Here is a 19,210-nt window from a genome sequence, read left to right on the forward strand (position 1 = left end):
AGGAATGGCACACTACACAAGATGAGGTCTTCGTGAAAAAAGGATGTTGTAAACTTTTTTTTTGTTTGCAAACACACAATGAGTGATGTAAATAGAGATGAAGCATGTCATAGTGCCAATAAAAATAGAAAATGCTGAAAAAACACATCTGAAAAGAGAAAACAGGATAATGGAGACCCTTTATGAGAACTGTCACTACATGTCATGACATTGTAACAAATGTGTCGCACAGCTATTCTCTCTGCCAAAACAAAAAACGGGCTGTGACCGAAATAGTGTCCTTTAAAAAAAATCAATGTAATAACATGCAACTTTTTGTTTATTTATATTACCTCCTAACAATAACAATTTGGAATGACCACTGAAGAAAAAAAACCCAATGAGCATAGCTGAGAACTCTTAAAGGATTTTAATGGTTTCCTCCTGCCTGCCACATGTTCTTCAAAAATGCTGTCGTCCATTTAAAAAGTACAAAATATAAAAAATTGCTCAGCAGCTTGTGTAGTAAGAGCATAGGTCAAATACCCTCTTGTGTACCTATCCTAGGTGATCTGTCATCATTGTATTAATGTTGGTATCCAGATTCTAGACACCAGAAAGTGTGTCTTAAATAACACAGAATTTGGACAGGAATCATTTACCTAATTAAAACTCTTGACTCTCCTCAGTGTAACTGTTTGAACACGAGTCCTATTCCATAGAATATAAGAGTAAATGAAGTACAAAAAAAACCCCACAAGATCTGTACAAAATGATCAACACTGACAAATCATTTAAGAATTACTGGGAAAAGCCATTACAGATATTTAGGATTTAATGCTGCATTATTTGAACATTTCCCTAGTGTGTGAATTACCTTAGCACCAAGCACTAACAGTCTCTTCTGCATCTATTCTCTCTGAACCAGACATTAACTGTTGACAGTAATGCACATTTATACCAAAGGGCTAAAAACACTGAAATCATATTATTTTAAAAAATGTAACAGATTGACATTCCAAAATGAAAGATCTACTTCATAATATTCTTACACAAGAGTTAGAGATTGTTACAAACCATTTAAATTCAAATAATAGATTGTGATAATTTGAAGAAAATAAACTTTTTGCACTTTTCTTGAATATTAAAGGGTCATTGTCTTTTTGAAAATAAATGTTTTGCAAACTTGTCTACAATTTTTTTTAAAATTCATTCTTGGGATGTATATGAGTCCGGCATTTATTGCCCATCCCTAGTTGCTCTGAGAAGGAGGTCCGGGTTTTTTTCTTGAAACACTGAAATCCATGTGGTATTATTTATAGTAGTTTGATACAACTGAGTGACTTGCTAAGTCACTTCAGAGGCCAGTTAAGAATCAACCACGTTGGTGTGGGGCTGGAGTCACATAAATTCCAAACCAGGAAATGACAGCAAGTTTCCTTCCATAAAGGCCATTAGTGAACCACAATACAACAGCTCCACGGTCACTTTTATTGATACCAGATTTTTATTTTCATATTTTTAAAACTGAATTCAAATTCTCATACTGCCATGGTGGTATTTGAACTCACATTCTGTGGATTATTAGTCCAGTAATATAATCACTACACTACCATACCAATGCAAGATGGAATGGCAGGAAACATATTATTTGCCAGTGAAGTCAAGCATGATAAAAAATTAGATATTAAAAAAGTTTAATGTTTTTTGTGAAGATTGTGCCCCTTGATTATAAATCTATATTTTAAAATGACAATTCTAATAATTAGTGCGCTCGTGTTTTAAAAATTGTAATCCATAGTTTCATATTTCATTTCATAATTACAATATATTTTGGTGCATACAAAAATATTTATACATCAGTTGCTTCAATGCACTAACTACCTGCAATATTAACATGGAATATTTAAGTTATATAAGTAATATTGCTAAATTAATACATCACCATTCCTTACATAGCTTATCGCATCTGCTAAGAATCACTCATTAGAAATAATAATACAATTTAGGTTTGTAAAACACACCTCAAACAGAAATAGACACGTTAAGGGGGAGGGGAAACCGGAAGCATGCTCGAAGAATTGAGTTTCTAAGAGACTTTTGATGGATGTGAGAGCAGTGGTGAGGGAGCAGGGTTTAGGGGCAGAATTCCAGAGGGTAGGGGCACAGTGACTGATGGTAGGGAGTGGGGAATAAGCAGTCAGAGGAACAGTGGGGTCCTGCGACTCCTAGCTATTTCGATGCATGATACTATTTTTAAAAAAAAAAATAACATTGCAATCGGTGTCACTCTTTCTGGGTATTAAACTAGCTCTGCTGTCCTCAGCCTCCTAGTGCATAAAAGCACCTCCTGCTGCTGCGGGTGCTCGCTCTCCCGGGGACAGTATTGGATGGCGCGCGCGGGCTGGGGCTAGCCGGATCCGGCGTGTGCTGGGGCGGGTCACGTGGTGCTCGCCTCCATTTTGAAGCGGTCGGTTCAGGACTGAGGAGCTCCGGGTGCTGCGTTGGGGAGGGAGCGCGGAGCCTGAAACCATGCCGGCGTATTTCCAGAGACCGGAGAACGCCCTGAAAAGGGCCAACGGTGAGTGAGTGTGAGTGAGGTGGTTGTAAGGGGAACGATCGGGCCTGACCCTGGCCCTGCCATATGGCTGAGGTGGCGCTGGCCTGGGAGAGAAGGGGCTGCAGGCCTCTCACCAGGCCTCGCTCATGCACATGTTGCCCGATCACTCTCAACTTCGTGGCCCCACCGTGAATTTTTCATTAAATATAAGTAACTTAGTAAATAAAGTCAGGCGTCAAGTAAACTCTCTGCTTTAAAAAATCTGGGTTTGTGCGTCGACCTGAAGGGAGAATTCCCCTCTCATTGAGGGGGGGGGGGATTAAATTATATTTTTTTATTTAAACATAAATTAATGCATAAATAAATTATGCATAAGGCATTCTGGCCACTTTTTATATTTGATCCTACGTTGCTCTTTGTAGTTTTTGCGTTTTACTTCGAGGCTGAAAACTACAGATGATTTTGGGAGCCCCGATTCTTCCCTTTTTATTACTGGTCCTCACATCAAAAATTTACTTTTCTTCAACGCACAGATTGTATTTGTTCTGTCCCTTTTATTTATTGACGACGGGTCAGCCTTTGAGATCCTATCATTTGGATCTTCCTGGTACTGCCTCAGGTTAATAGGAAGCACCCTATTTCTAAATCTGTATTTTTTTTGCAACAAAATTTTGGTTCATTAATATGATCTGTTCAAAATACAATTTTCCATTCTTGTCTGATCCAGCTATTTTTTTGAGGCAATTTTGCTGGGAGAAATGTTGTCAGTGCTAACATGACAGTTGCTTTAACTACAGGCTGTAAGGGAGAGTTGGATGGAATATCTGGGCGATGTAATGCGCCTTTGTTTGAAATATGTAATTTAAGCAGATCTCAAGTCAACAAAATTGCATGTTTTAAGGATTATCAAAGGAATATGTTAAGTAAAATGGTTCATGTACAGAAAGGATAAATAGGACTGTAGAAAGGGCTTGAAACCAAAAGTGGAAGGGGAGGATCTGTATGGAAATAATAATTTTCTAAAATAAGAAAAAGAGAAAGAAGTGATAAAGGTAACATAAAGGTAATGGAGGGAGATATCAGGAAACTACAGATCTGTCAGTTTAACATCAGTTATGGTGAAGTTACTAGAATCTATTATCAGGGATAGTGTAACAGAGCATTTGGACAACCAGAGAGTCTGCATGGATTTGTGAAGGGTAGGTCATGTCTGACAAATCTAGTTGAATTTTTTAAGGAGGTCACTAATATGGTGGAGAATGGAGTGTCTATGGATTTCCAGAAGGCATTTGATCAGGTCCCGCAGAAGAGATTATTAGCAAAAATGAGTGTGCACGGAATTGGATATAATCTTGTAACATGGTTTGGTAATTGATTGGGAGGTAGGAGACAGAGAGTAGAGCTAAAAAGAATGTACTCTGATTGGCAGTATGTGCCAAGTGGTGTTCTTCAAAGATCTGTACTGGGGCTTCTATAGATAATATATCTCAAATGAAGGAATAGAGAGTGGTATATCTGAGTTTGCAGCAGACACTAAGTTAGGAGGCTCAGTAAGTTGTGCAGATGGGAACAGGAAGTAACAGGGGGCCATAGACAGATTAACTGAGTGGGCAAAATTGTGGCAGATCGAGTTCATTGTGGGGAAGTGGTGATGTCATCCAGGTTAGATCCAAGAAAAAAAATCAGAATATTTTCCTAATGGCAAGAGACTAGGAACTGTGGAGGAGCAAAGCAAATTGGGCGTTATAGTACACAAATCACTGAAAGCTAGTGCACAAGTCTTAAAAGTAATCAAAAATGGCTAATGGAATGTTTGTCTTTATCTCAAGGGGGCTGGAATACCAAGGGGAGAAAGTTACGCTTCCATTGTACAGAGCTGCAGTCAGACCCTCCCTCCAACTATATAAACTCCCTCAAGTTTAGATGGTTGAAGGGTGATCTAATTGAGGTGTTTAAAATGATAAAGGGATTTCAAAGGTTAGATACAGAGAAACTCTGTCCTCTGGTGGGGAAAATCCAAAAAAGGGGGCACAATCTTCAAATTAGAGCTAGGCCATTCAGGAGTGAAATCAGGAAGCACTTTTTCACTGAGTAGTGGACAACTGGAACTCTGCAGAAGCCTGTGGACACTGGGTCAGTTGATATTTTCAAGACCGATCGCTAAGTTTTTGTTAGGTGAAGGTATCATGAGATTATGGATAAAAGGTGGGTAAATGGAGTTGACTCAGATCAACCACAATTTGATTGGCAGAACAGTCTTGAGGGGCTGAGTGACGTACTCCTGTTCCTATGTACATTAAGATCCTAATAATTTTGTCATGGGAAGAGAATCAGCAAGTTTTTTTTTTCAAAATTGATTCTAAAGTATATTCTTTGACTTGTGCTAAACGCTCAGTTTTTTGAAATCCTGCTAATAAATGACAGATGATATAGAAAATGCAGGGATCACATAAACACAGAACAGAAATAAGGAAAAATGTCTAATCTACAGTACTTTTGAACATGTTTTTTCATTCCATATACTGAATATTCTGCGTAATATTGTTCAGAAGCCTTTCCCTTCCCGCCCCCTGTCCACACAGAAATGGTGATAACAGGCCCAGAGTACAGGTCAATGGCTATCAGTCACCCTTTTGTACCTCGCCCAAGCGGACACTGTTCTGAGTGTATCAGCACACTGACCATGGATGTCATCACAGGCAAACTCAATCCAGTGCTCAGTTGATGACCTTGTGAACTTGCCAGCAAATTTATATCCTACCTACAATAGTGTTTGTATCCACATTAAATCACAAAGCCCCTGAGAATTGATAATTGATGTTTTAATGTATGCATGTTGTTACATACGTATCATTCCCTTTTACAGTAAACCAGTTTTTCTTTGTATCAGCTGGGAGTGTTCTTTTGTTAGGAGGAAAACAGCTCTCTCTGTTGTGTACGTGTTCCATTCCTAGTGTGTGTTTTTGCACCCACCTGTGAGGCCTGGTGCACTTTACCACTTTACAACTATCACTATATTTGATCTAGATGTGACATGGTGGATTATGTGCATGTTGAAATAATTAGGTTAATATAAAATCTTGGTCAACAACAACTTGCCTTTATGTTGTGCTTTTAACAAAAGAAAATGCCTCAAGTTGCTTCACAGGCGCACAGAAAAACGAATACTAAACCAGAGGTGGAGTTATTAGAAAGAGTGACCCTTTTAAGGAGAGCCTTAAAAGAGGAAAGGAAGAGAATTTCAGAGTGAGGGGCCTAGGTGCCTGAAGGCTCGGCCACCAATGGTGAGTTGAAGGGCAATACAAAAGGGCCAGAGTCGAAGGAATGGAGAGTTTGGGGTGGAGGATGGGAAGCTAGCCAGGAGAGCATTGCAACAGTAGAGTCTGGAGGTAACAACGGCATGGATGAGCATTTCTGCAGCAGATGGGCTGAGGCAGAGGCGAATAATGTTTAGGTCGAAGTGGGCGATCTTTGTGACAAAGGCATGGGGCTGGATTCCCAGCTTGAGGGTCAAATTGGATGTTGCGGTTGTGAACAGTCTGGTTCAACTTCAGACAGTGGCTGGGAAGGGGGTGGAATCAGTGGCAAGGGTACAGAGTTTGGGGATGGGGCGGGGTGGGGGGTGGCCAAAGACATTGGCTTCAGTTTTCCCAATATTTAGTTGGATGTAATTGCGACTCATCCAAGACTGGAATTTGGACAAGCAGTCTGACAGCACAGAGGCAGTGGAGCTGGGCGTTGTCAGCATACACGTGGAAGCTGACCCCATGTCTTTGGATGATGTCGCCAAGGGGCAGCATGTAGATGAGGAAGAGGAGGGGGCCAAGTATAGATCCTTGGGGGACTACAGAAGTAATGTGGGGACAGTAGCAGAGCGCATTGCTGGAGATACTCTGACTACGATTGGATGGGTAATAGTGGAACCAAGCAAGGGCAGTCCGGTTGAGCTGACCAATGGAGAAGTGGTGTTGGAGGAGGATGGAGTGGTCGACCAAGTCAAAGGGTGCAGAGAAGTCCAGGAGGGATAATGAACCACAGTCACAGAGGATGTCATTTGTGACTTTGGTTAGAGCCGTGCTGATTGGAGATTTAAATAGAGTTGCAAGAAAGTTGGGAGGTTCTGGAAGGAGAGAGGGGTCAGAGGTGGGGTTTTTAAGGAAGGGATGATGATGGTGTTTTTGAAAAGGAGGGGGGAAAGTACCTGAGGAGAGGGAACCATTTATGTCAGCTAGCATGGGGCCAGGAAGGGAAATTGGGTCATCTGCAGTTCATTGGGAATGGTGTTACAGGAGCAGGTAGGTTTCCTGCATGAGATGAGCTTAGAGATGGAAAGATTGGAGTCGGGAGAGAAACTAAGGAGAAACACAGGTTGAGGGCTAAGAGGAGGAGCGGAAAGTAGCAGTGACAACTGAATGGATGGTATCAACCGTAGTAACTAAGAAATCCATGAGTTCCTTGCACTTGTTGGAGATGAAGATAAAGGGGCTGGGGAGAGGGATTTAAGGAGACGATTGGTATGGGAGAAAAGTAGCAGGGTGGGGGACAGGAGGTTATCTTCGCTATCCTGGGGTAGTGGGCAGTTTTGGCAGAAGAGTGAGGCCGGATAGTGCATGATATGGTCCAGCCAGATCTGGTGTTGGATGGCTAACCAGTTTGTGCACCTGGTACGCTCTGATCTGGGGCCCTTGGACTTGAAGGCGCAAGGCCGTACCAGAGGGAACAACCAAAATGGGAAAGAGTAAAGGTTTTGTTGGGGACTTGGGTATCGGAGGTGAAGGAGTGGTTGAGAAAATCGACAGGTGCACAAGTATCATAGCGAATGGAAGGCCAATAGCTTGGGAATTTGAAAGTACAGTTGTAAATGAAACAAAAACAGAAAATGCTGGAAACACTCAGCCGGTCAGGCAGCATCTGTGGAGAGAGAAACATTGGGTTTCACTTGATAACCATAACCCTCTTTCCTCAGATGCTGAGTGTTTCCAGCATTTTCTGCTTTTATTTCAGATTGCCAGCAACTGGAGTATTCTGCTTTTTGCACAGTTGTAAATGACTTGGGGAATAGTTTTTTCCAAGGACACACGTGGAAGGAAGTAGGATTGGAAGAAGGAAGGGAGACATAAGCGGTGAGGCATACAAGGAAGTTATCGGAGATGGCCTTGTCTGTGATCACGGCCGAATGAGTGGCCCTGAATATGGAGGGAGAGGTTGAGGGAGGATGGGGGGCGGGGGGGCGCAGTGAATTCAGAGGAGAGAGCGCAAGGGGACCTGAGATGGGGATGGAAATCACCGTGGATGAGGAATCGCTTAGTGAAGAGGTTGAGGGAGGATGTCTGAGAAACTCTGGTTGGGGCTTGGTGTTGTAGACAATGCAGATTTTAAGTAAGATGTGACAGGGTGAAAAAGGGTGAGGTGCTCAAGGAATGAGAAGGTGTGACTTGGTGATAAGGGCCACGCCACCACCATGGTAGTTTGGGCAGAGCAGGTGATGGAAAGTCTAATCAAACAGGGTGGCTTCAGTAAGGGACTAGGTGTTGCTACCTGTAAGCCAAGCTTCAGTCAAAACCTGGATGTCAATGCAGTCATCCATAATAAAGTTGTGGATAGCAAGGGCTTTATTCACAGGTGAATGGACATTCTGGAGGGAAATACTAAGAGCAGTGGTGATGGATTTAGTGGCAGAGTTCAAGGGGGTGGTGATCAGGAGGGGGAGGAGGTTTGCCCCAGACGGGTGTGCTGGGTGGGAAGCTCTGCGATAGAGCAGAATGGGGCAGTTGGGATTTCTGCTTGTATGGAGGCAATGACACGTGCTTACACAATGGGCCCCTTTTAAGAGGCACAGAGGGTAGCAATATATTTGAGAGATGAGGGCGAGTTATTTTAATGCAAAGGGGGTTTTGGTTACAATACAAGCAGTTGATACAATCGCTTACAGCCTGCTTTGGAAAACACCAACCTTTTTATTTGAATTAGCTTTCTTAATTACTAAGAGAGTAACATTTAAAAGTAAAATCTGATAGTCAAAGCCATTCTTAATAAGTGGTGAATTGGGTAAGTCAGGATCGGAAAGTTTTATTGCCTAACTTCATGAATGTTTGGTTACACTGAGATGTTTAAAATTGGTAAATGTTTTTATGTCAAGGATTTGGATTTTTTTTCAAGTTTGTTTAAAAGTTTGCACCATGTTTGCCATATGCGGATGCTTCTAATTATTAACAGTTTGCCTGTTTAATTACAGAGTTTTTGGAGGTTGGCAAGAAACAACCTGCTCTTGATGTATTGTACGATGTTATTAAGAGCAAAAAACATCGAACATGGCAGAAAATACACGAGCCTATTATGCTCAAATACCTAGAGCTGTGTGTGGATCTTCGCAAGAGCCACCTAGCAAAGGAAGGATTGTATCAGTACAAGAACATCTGTCAGCAGGTATATTGCATTACTAGAATGCTGTGCACCCACATTGAATTACTATTGTTTTGTGAAGCCCATGCTGATGTAATGGGAATTGTTAATCCAGTCGCTACCAAATTTTACTTTTTGCTGATGTTGTTTCTGAAGTCAGCAGACTTAAATTCAGCAAATAGCATTTTTAGTGGCCAATTGTGTTATTCAAAAAAAGTTAATTTTATTTATATAGTCCAAAAATCTTAATCAAAATGTTTTTGTCACTCTGGTTTTAGGTTCCAGTGTTCCACTTGTTGAGGTTTTTTTCTCTGTGCCTGGTTTGTGTCTTTTTTTCTTGTAGTACACTTTTTCCATACAAAACGGTGCTAGGAAGCCTGAGTCATGCTGCATGTACACAGGAACGTACCCACAGCTCCATTAGCTATCGGTTTTAACATGACAGGCCTGGCAGAGTCTCTTTGGAATGTATTTTTTTTAAAAACATTCATTACAGTTTAGTTACTTCAATTTACATTTAGTAAAACAGCTTTTAATGCACCAAAATATCCCAAGGTGCTTCACTTAAGGGCAGAGAAAAATGGACACCAAGCAGAAGTTGGGGGGTAAAATGAAGGTTCTAAGGAGAGATGTAACAAGGGGGAGGTCTTTTTGGAAAGTAATTCCATAGTGTTGGACTGTGGTGGCTGAAGGTTATCTGTGGTGGACCAGAATGCAATGGGTGCACGGTGGACTAGAATCAGAGGAGCAGAGGATGTGAGATGGGATGCAGGACTGCAGCAGATTAGAGGTAGGGAGGGGCAAGGCAATTAAGTAAACTTTTAGTTGAGGATTTTGAAGTCGCTGAGATTGGACACTAGTGAGGGTCTGCAAGAACAGGAGTGATAGATGAGAGATACTTAAAATAATTTTGTATGTTTGTGCAATTCTTTGGCATAAACTTGAGGTTGCATGAAGTGGAGCTGAGGAGATCAAACAGGAGTTTCAGAGAAAGCAAACTTGGTGTAACAGAGTCACGGTGAAAGTTTCAGTGGCAGTGGGGATGAGGTAGGTCCAGAGGCAGAAGCGGGCTGTTTTCCTGGTGGATGGGATATAGGGTTTAAAACTGAGCTCGGTGATATGCTGGCACCAAGGTTGCATGCTGTCTGGCTCAGCCTAAATAGTTGACTAGGAAAGGGCGGGGGGGTTGCAGGGAGGGACTGTATGTGACACACACACTTTTTAACAAAAGAAACTCTTGATCTCATTTCACCTGCCATTTGGGTTTCTGGATTCCATAGAATTGCTCAGCTAATGTTAGCTCCTGGACCTGTCAGCAAGCATTTAATTAAAAATAACTGAACTTGGCTTCCTCTCCAATCTTGGGTGCCTTTTGAGAAGAGCCTTAATCACAAACTTCAGTATAGGTTGGTTACTTGTGGAGGAAATGTCCATCTATGCTAATAACTACCTCTTTTAATGGTTCACTGAAATTCAAAAGTAGCTGATTATTACAAATTTGATGGCCCAGTGGCTTCAGTCGCTCCGGTAAGAAGTCTGAACTTTTGACTCGCACTGCCCAATAGGCACTTGAAGTTAGTGTGACTGGGGCACGTAACAATAGTACTCCCTTATGACCCTGAACCGTATATTCGCACGTGTACTACTTCAATCTCTCCAAAGGTGAACCAAGCCAGCCCTTGGTACAACCAGGCTTGAACCAAATCCTTAAACTGCTTTATATCATAGTAACGTGAGTATGTAGACTGGCAGTTATGATCGGACTCACTTAATTCAGACAGTACAACTTATCTTGATGATGCAAGGCAAACGGGGGTGGTAATAAGACAAGTAATGAAACAAAAGATGGGTCTAGAGGAGCTATAAATGGCAATAGCAGAACCATTACCAGCACCTGCTGTCTGAAAAAAATGTGAGCATTGGTTATGATCTGAAGTTATTGAAATCAGTGTTGAGTCCGGAAGGTTGTAAAGTGCCTTATCGAAAAATGGGGTGCTGTTCTTCGAGCTTTCATTGAGCTCCATTGGAACAGTGTAGGAGGCTGAGGACAGAGAGGTCAGTGTGGGAGTGGGACGGAGAATTAAAATGGCAAGTGAATGGAAGCTCAGGGTCACGCTTGTAGCCTGAACGGAGGTGTTCAGCAAAACGATCACCCAATCGTCATTTGGTCTCCCCAATGTAGAGGAGACCACACTCTAGCCTTTTAGCCTTTGACTGCCTCGCGATGTACATTTTAAATTTAAAAAACTTGACTGCCATTGCAGCCTTAGCCTGACCTCCCTGCATCTGTCTGGGTGCTGGTGTTTTATCTCTTGCTGTTCACAGACAGAAAGGGATGGGCTGCTACATCCCCTGACAAGTAACCAGGACCAGTAACTCACCCAACACAATGGGTGCGATCATTTATTAATTACTGAGATAAGTTAACAAGCAGCTTATTATCCACACCTACTGGAATGTCTTATGGTGTCTTTTTTCATTTGCTTTTTACAGGTGAATATCAAGTCCTTGGAGGATGTGGTTAGGGCTTATCTTAAATTGGCTGAGGAAAAGACTGAAGCTGCTAAAGGGGAGTCTCAGCAGATGGTACTTGACATTGAGGACTTGGACAATATTCAAACTCCAGAAAGGTAGGCTGTCACCAAGCGCACAATTTAGGCTTTGCCTCCAATGTAATGTGTATTTAGAGTCTGAAAGAATTGAAATTTGTGATAATTTGCCACATGCAGATCTCTTGTGGCGTTGCTCAAGGTAAATCGGGTGGTATGCTGTTAACAACAGAAGTAGTTTACCATGTAGTGCATATCTATTATTAATCTGCCAAGACAAATCTCCGTTTGAATTGGCTTGTTCCTTTAAGGCCAGAAAATTTTATTACTGTAAGTAAAGACAGCCAGCCTGAGGTCATTCAGAGCTTAATTGTTTGTTGAGGGAAATTTGAATGTCCTTGTCCATTGCTGGCTTTTGCTGAGAAGTATACAGCATTTAAGACTATTTTATATATGTAACAAAGTGAAATGTCTGCACCACACTCCAATTTGTAAAGTCTCTTGATCAAATAACAGTTAAACAGTGAATGATCCAAGGCTCTGATTAAGTAAGTTTGATTTTTTTGGCCTTAAAAATGACCTTCACTGTACCAGCAGAATAATACATTGTACATTGCATGGTATAACAGCCCACAGGTGGTTCAGTAATATATTAAAAATTGTATATCTGCTTGCACAGCTGTATTATTTTAGTACATAGTTATTTTGCCTATTAATGTTTTTGAACATATACAAAATGGTACGTCTAACACAAACCAGACATCCATTGTATCTACTGTATTGCATTGTAGTGCCACACTTTTGTTACAGATGTAAAATGACTTTAAAGTGTTGGATGCTTTTGACTGGCTGCCTGAAACTGACTAGCACATTCCAATCTTCGAAGTTCTCTGACCAAACAGTTAATCGCTGATATGTGCTTCTGTTTACTTAACAATTAGACTTTGTGGCCTTAAAGGGGCACGACTTTATCATGCCAGAATAATGCATTGTGAATTACATGATATAACACTCTATACTTATAAAACAGTAACTTCTGACTGACCATGAGCAAATCCGCTGGCGATCTGCTAGAAAGTATGTAAAATGTACAATTTCTGCAATTTAAGGGAGTTATTTGCTTTAAAAGGAACAGTAACTAGGCTGTATGTACATGGGCAGGCACGTTAACTCATTTTCTTTTATATGATTTGGTTTCAAAATTGAGTCCCTGGGACCTTGCTTTCTGCACTTCTGGGGCTGGCAAACTGAGTGCAAAAGATGCACTGGGGGTAATTTTATCCCTGAGTGAAGATTTCCTTTTCTATTCAAGCCAGTGAGAAGTAAAATTTGGTGTGGTATAGAACAGGCAGTCGATTCGCTATCACCCATGGATAAGTTAAATTTACCCCAATGTCTCCAAATCTTTGTGTTGAATTATGGCCATGTTATTTCAGTTGTGCACTCTTAATTCAAATTGAAATCTTGCAACAACAAAGCTTCCCCTTGTAAATGAATTGAAAATTTGTTGCTTAATTTGCATTGGTTATTGACCAGTGAAATCTGCAGCTTAAATTCAAATTCAACCTGGTTGAAGCAAACCAGAGCAGCTAACCTTCCTGGGCTATCTGACCTCGTCTAGTTGGAAGCTGCAAATGAATTCCTCAAAGAATTTGCAACCGACTTGTTTCTGCATTGTGGCTCAGCTGCATCAAAAACCATCACGTGATCAAGTACAGGTTTACGCAAGGGGACAAAAGCAACGTTGGCATAGAAAACGTCGACAACAGGGTGAATAATAAAATTCCTGAAATGTTATCCCGTTAGAAGCTTGAAGACTTCTTCAATGCTGATGAAACAGACCATTTTTTATAAGCTGCTAGGTTTAATCAACGCAAAATGCTTGGGTGAGAAAAAAAAATCTAAGCAGTGAATTACCATCATGGTTTGCGCTAGCATGACTTGAGGGAGAAAAAGAACGCTGCTGCTAATTGCGAATTTAAAAAAAACCCAATGTTTTCATGATGTTATTACTCGGTCTGTAACCTACAGAAACAAAAAAGGATGGATAATTGGTGCTCTTTTTGTGGAGTGACTAAATCCTTTTGACCGACTGCAAGGCAGGAAAGTCACGTTTATAGGTAACTGGGGCTCACATGAAATGCCTCCATTTAAAAATAGAATGCATTGTCAACTACTTTCAGCATTATAAATTCATCCTACCATCAGAGGAAGCAGCTGTACCTGACACAGTCAAGGATCCCACACAGGCATTGATGGCCAATTCTGAAGCAGTGCACCTCTTTGAGGGCATGGATTCTGTTTTGCTGCCAGCCGTCATGAGGTTGGAATCCATGTCAATGCCGTTGAAGTCCAGATGTGTGGATTACTGACTGATGTGGAAATTGTTGATGCTGTGTGGGAGAATGCTGCTGATAGAATAAGGAAAAAGCCCAAGTGAACGGATCTAGTGAACAGAGGTAGAAGAACCAGCCCCTACTGTAGCCATGGCGTATAATTTTGTGCAGTTGCTGGCAATGTCTAAAATGACAACTAAGCCAGGTGTCCTGATGGATCTCTTCTCTGTATTATGTACTTTGCGGTCAAATGTGTTGTTGGCAGGAAGCAAACTACAGTAAAGAGTATTTTGCAAAATGACTGAACTTTGTGTTGTTCAGCTTGTACAGCGCTCGAGTGTTGGATCACATGAATGACATTAATTGCTGTGATGTTTTGTGCTATTTTTAGTGTTTGTTTCAATGGCCTGTAAATTGCTTCGAGTGGCGAACCACCATTGGTCGTCACTCATTAGATTTAAATGCACTCACTAAGTTACCACGTTCTTTTTGGCGGCAACTTCCTTGAACTGCGAGTTCAAGTAACATTGACATTCTTTCCCTGGCTGTGTGAGTGGTGAAAGGAGGCTAAGGCCCTTCAACCAATAAGCTTGAAGCAAGCTGCGCTGAGAACCAGGAAGTGCAGTTCATAGACAAAGAGCACAGACTAAAATCCTGGATGTGCCCGATAAGGTATTATAAAATGACATAGCGCAATAAAGAGAGGATAAGATTAAAAGACTGAGATAAAAGAGAAAGAAGGAAAAAGTAAAAGCAAAATGTTTTTTAATTTTTAATTTAAACATTTTTTAAAAAAATATCCAAGAACTCCTGAAATCAGGAGCAATGAGACTCCACATTTTTAAATTAGTCTTTAGTGCCAGTGAGGTTGTTTGGCCGTCATTGAGACTTACCACGCTGTCAAAACTTAGTTTAGACTTAAAAAACTGAGCGTACCCATTTTGTGACGATATTAGCTCGTTTCCAGCTGGGCAGGAGAGCACGTTGGCGCTGTTACGTTTATTCTGTTGATTGCAGCCGGCGATGTCCTTTTTAAGGCGAAGTTGTCAGATCGCCGGCGAACCAGGAAGAGCAAGTTCTGGATTTCCGCGTTTGGCTGCATGTGTGCGGTCGCCGGAACTTGCGCTTCGATTTCACCACTAATGACGGTGAGCGGAAATTGCTTTATTTTGAAAGCAATTTCCAGCCCGTTAAAATTATTTAATTTGAATTACTGGACAGTTCAATTTTTTTAAGCCAAAATTACCCAGAATTGCATGAGTAGAATATAGTAGTTTTCACAATGCATGTTAATTTGTTTTTCCTGTATTAAACGATCCGTTTTTGACAGTGTTGTAATTATATATTTTTTTAAAAGCTGGCATAACAGCAGCATCCTTTCTGTATCATCAAATGGTATTAGAGTTGCATAGAAGCTTCTGGACTGAGTAAACTTATGGGACTGAAAAATATATTTATGGCACTTGCATTGAATATTTATTTATTTGCAGTGTGCTGCTTAGTGCTGTTAGTGGCGAGGACACCCAAGACCGTACAGATCGGCTGCTGCTAACTCCATGGGTCAAATTTCTTTGGGAGTCCTACCGACAGTGTTTGGATCTGTTGCGTAACAACTCTAAAGTGGAGCGCCTTTATCATGACATTGCCCAACAAGGTAGGGTTTCTTCGGTGATCTTGATTTTCTGTCTGCCCTGTTCCCATATCCCTTTATTCCCCTTTCATTTGACTACTTATCTAATTCATTCTTAAATGTTGACATGATCTCTGCTTCAATTACTAACTCCTGTAGTGCTTGCCACAGCCTCAAAACCCACTGTATATAAAAGTTTCTCCTGATCTCTGTCCCAATTTCTTGCATTTAATGTTATGTCTATGTTCCTTCATTCTAGATACCTCAGCCACTAGATAGTCTCTTTCTATCTACCCTGTCTAATCCCATTATAATTTTATATATCTATTCAAGTCACTTCTAAATTTCCTGTTCAAATGCAAAAGCCCCAATTTTTCAAGTCTGTCTTCATATTTATATTTCCTCATACCAGGCAAAATCCTAGTGAATCTGCACTGTACTTCCTTGCCTCAACATGCTTCCTGTAGTGTAGAGCCCAAAACTGCAGATGGTATTCCAACTGTGTCTTGCTAAAGTTCTATATAGCTTCACCATTACATCTGGAGTTTTATATTTTACATCTGCCATAATACCCAGTATTCAATTAGCTTTTTTATGACCGTACCTGTTTGAAGTGCTGCTTTCAATGTCACGTGAACCTGAACCACAAAATCCAGATTTTGCCAAAATGTACTACCTCATATTACTGACATTGAATTCCATCATCTTATCAATATCCCTTTACAGTCTCCTTTTAATCTTCAGAATTATTTATTATGCCTTCTGTTTTAGTATTGTCTGTAAATTTGGACACCACTTTCTCTAGCTCTATGCAAATAATTGATGCACATAGTGAACAGGAGCACTGGGCCATCACTACCACTTCCAATCACTGAGAAACTGCCCATAACTCCTACTCTGTTTCCTCCCTTCTAACCTAAGAAGTTGTGTACCAAGAACAATAATGCTAGAAACAAATGTGGTAGTCAACTTGTTAATTAAATCATGTCTGTGAAATGAGGACAGTGAAGTATAATCAAACTTTTGGAATTTTATTTTCCTTTGATAAACAATTTTGTTTGCTACCACTTTCAATATATCTGGTATTTTTTTTGTCTTTTTTCTTGATTCCCTGCAGCATTCCACAATTGTACGGATCCTATTAAATGCACAAGAACAAGTTTGGGGTATCCTCTCCTTGTCCTCGTTTAGGGACAACCTCATAATGTGCTGCATTTACTATTTTTGTGTTTTTTTAAAAAAAAGTAACCATTTGCTGCTGTTCTGCCATTGCTGAACTTTAATCTGTTGTATTTGGTACTGGAAGTTTTTGAAAATTACTTGTACGTCATCAAATTCCTTTGTCTTTTTTGCAGCTTTTAAGTTCTGCCTGCAGTATACCCGTAAGGCAGAATTCCGCAAGTTATGTGACAACTTGCGTATGCACTTGGGACAGATTCAGCGTCACCATAACCAAAGCACAGCTATCAATCTTAATAATCCTGAGAGCCAATCCATGCACCTGGAGACTCGACTTGTACAACTAGATAGTGCAATTAGTATGGAGCTTTGGCAGGTAACAGATGAACTTCATGAAATTCCATTGGCTTGTCCATAACGAGTTGTATGATTTTTAAAGTAAGGCATAGCTATAAACATGTTGCTTAGTGTAAAACTGTACCATTCAGGGTGATGCAAATTACACTTACTGTGTGGATCCTACAATAATAAATGGAGTCAGGCAGTGAACATCTATTAAATGAACACACAGGATCATTTCCCACTTAATTGCTATGTCTCACATCCACGAAAAATTACAGAATGAACATACAGCTGCACAAAAAGCAAATTCTAGATAACTATGAGCGGCACTTGTAGTTGTCTTCCTAGCATTCAGGGATGGATTGATAATGGAACAAGCATCTCCGTAAAAAAATCTTATTTTGTATCTGATGTTTTGTATTGACCTGGATTAGGGTACATATGTTCTGTCATTTGTTTGTCTCGGGTCCTGGCACTTTTTTAAAAATTCGTTCACGGGATGTGGGCGTCGCTGGCAAGGCCGGCATTTATTGCCCATCCCTAAGAGGGCAATTAAGAATCAACCACATTGCTGTGGGTCTGGAGTCACATATAGGCCAGACCGGGTAAGGACGGCAGGTTTCCTTCCCTAAAGGACATTAGTGAACCAGATGGGTTTTTACGATAATCCGGTAGTTTCATGGCTATCATTACTGATACTAGTATTTTAATTCCAGATTTTTATTTAATTAATTGAATTTTTAAATTCGCCAGCCGCCGTGGCGGGATTTGAACTCGTGACTCTGGATTTTAGTCCAGGCCTCTGGATTACTAGCCCAGTAACATAACCACTACGCTACCGTACCCTTCTGAACCTCTAGGCAAACCTGGGAGAACAACATTCTAGGTATTGCTTTTTAAGTAGTCACCAGCAGAGTTTGAGAATTAGAGGTATTGCTAGATGCACTTTTTGCTGGGGGTGTTGATGTAGAGTTTCCTTCCTGACTATCCATATCACTTTTTTGGGGTAAGTGCATAGAATGCTTTACAGAACTTGGTTATTTTACTTAAAATATTTTAGGGAAATGGTTGGGACCCCTTAGAACAAGCGTAAAAGCTTACTGTACATGTAATTGCTTTACTATGTGGCTTCAATGAGTGAAACATATCCTTGCTCTTTAGAAAGATCTTGGTTAGATAAACACTACACATTAGTTTGCTAACTGAGAAATAATTCATAATTCACTTAAGTGTGCAGGAATAGGAAGTTGTTTTGCATGGTGTTCTGTTTGTTTTGAGGTCGCAAATAAGCTTCATACTTGATTTTAAAATAATTGCAAAGCCTTTGAATGCAGCCAGTTTATACAAACTCCTGTGCTGGTGAGTAAAGTGTGTGGTCAGTATTATACCAGTTGATCTTGTAGTCATTGTGCACTCTGGTGTTGGCTGTACCTGGAAGCTCTGTAATGATAAAATGTCTAGATTATAACTTTTAAAAAGCCAGTCAACACTCCAACCAAACTGCTGCAGGTAAGAGATCTAAAAGGACATCCAGACCAGAAAACTGCTGACAAATGTTGCAGTTTTCTTGATCGGCCATGTCTGTTGAAACCAATTGCAATGTCCATTTAAAATAGATTTAACATTAGCTTATTGGCTTTGGTTTGCAGAATTTGTCAGCTGTATGGGCATCCATAATAAATGGAACCGATTTTAGTGCTTACTTCCCTTTCCAACAGTAGGATGGATCCCGAGTGAAATTGTCAAACTTGCCTAATAGGGAGGAAGATCAAGTATAGTGTTGGTTTAGATGTGGACTAGAATGGTATCTCCTAATTGAATCCAGTGTTTTATTTTTAACTATCAAGCATCTGTATTCATCTTGAAAATATTACAACTGTGTGGGAAATAAAACTTTCATAGTCTACGAAGTTATGGATTAATGGGGATTCTGGTACAGTTTTTGTTTCTAAAGCATGTTTATTTTATAGGAAGCTTTCAAAGCAGTTGAAGACATTCATGGACTGTTCTCTTTGTCCAAGAAGCCTCCCAAGCCCCAGCTGATGGCTAACTACTATAATAAAGTTTCCACAGTATTCTGGAAATCAGGAAACGCTCTGTTTCATGCATCCACTCTTCACCGACTGTACCACTTATCCAGAGAGATGAGAAAGAATCTTTCACCAGAGGAGATGCAGAGGTGCAAAATAAATTTAACTGTATATGTGATGAACACCGAGGTTCTTTCTTTAGG

The 19,210-nt window shown here is 40.5% G+C and overlaps 1 protein-coding gene across 1 annotated transcript in view; it reads left to right on the forward strand.

Annotated features, from left to right (window-relative positions):
* Positions 1 to 2,424: 2,424 nt before the first annotated feature.
* Positions 2,425 to 19,210, forward strand: part of eif3s10 (eukaryotic translation initiation factor 3, subunit 10 (theta)) — a 39,542-nt gene continuing 22,756 nt past the window's right edge. Inside the window, exons 1-6 of the mRNA XM_068002128.1 lie at positions 2,425 to 2,560; positions 8,775 to 8,965; positions 11,435 to 11,571; positions 15,317 to 15,480; positions 16,812 to 17,011; positions 18,948 to 19,156. Coding sequence (XP_067858229.1) covers positions 2,512 to 2,560; positions 8,775 to 8,965; positions 11,435 to 11,571; positions 15,317 to 15,480; positions 16,812 to 17,011; positions 18,948 to 19,156 — 950 coding nt within the window. The 5' untranslated portion in view covers positions 2,425 to 2,511. The remainder of the gene's footprint in view (positions 2,561 to 8,774; positions 8,966 to 11,434; positions 11,572 to 15,316; positions 15,481 to 16,811; positions 17,012 to 18,947; positions 19,157 to 19,210) is intronic.

The sequence above is a fragment of the Heptranchias perlo genome, chromosome 21 (assembly GCF_035084215.1).
Source record: "Heptranchias perlo isolate sHepPer1 chromosome 21, sHepPer1.hap1, whole genome shotgun sequence".
NCBI classification, from domain to species: domain Eukaryota; kingdom Metazoa; phylum Chordata; class Chondrichthyes; order Hexanchiformes; family Hexanchidae; genus Heptranchias; species Heptranchias perlo.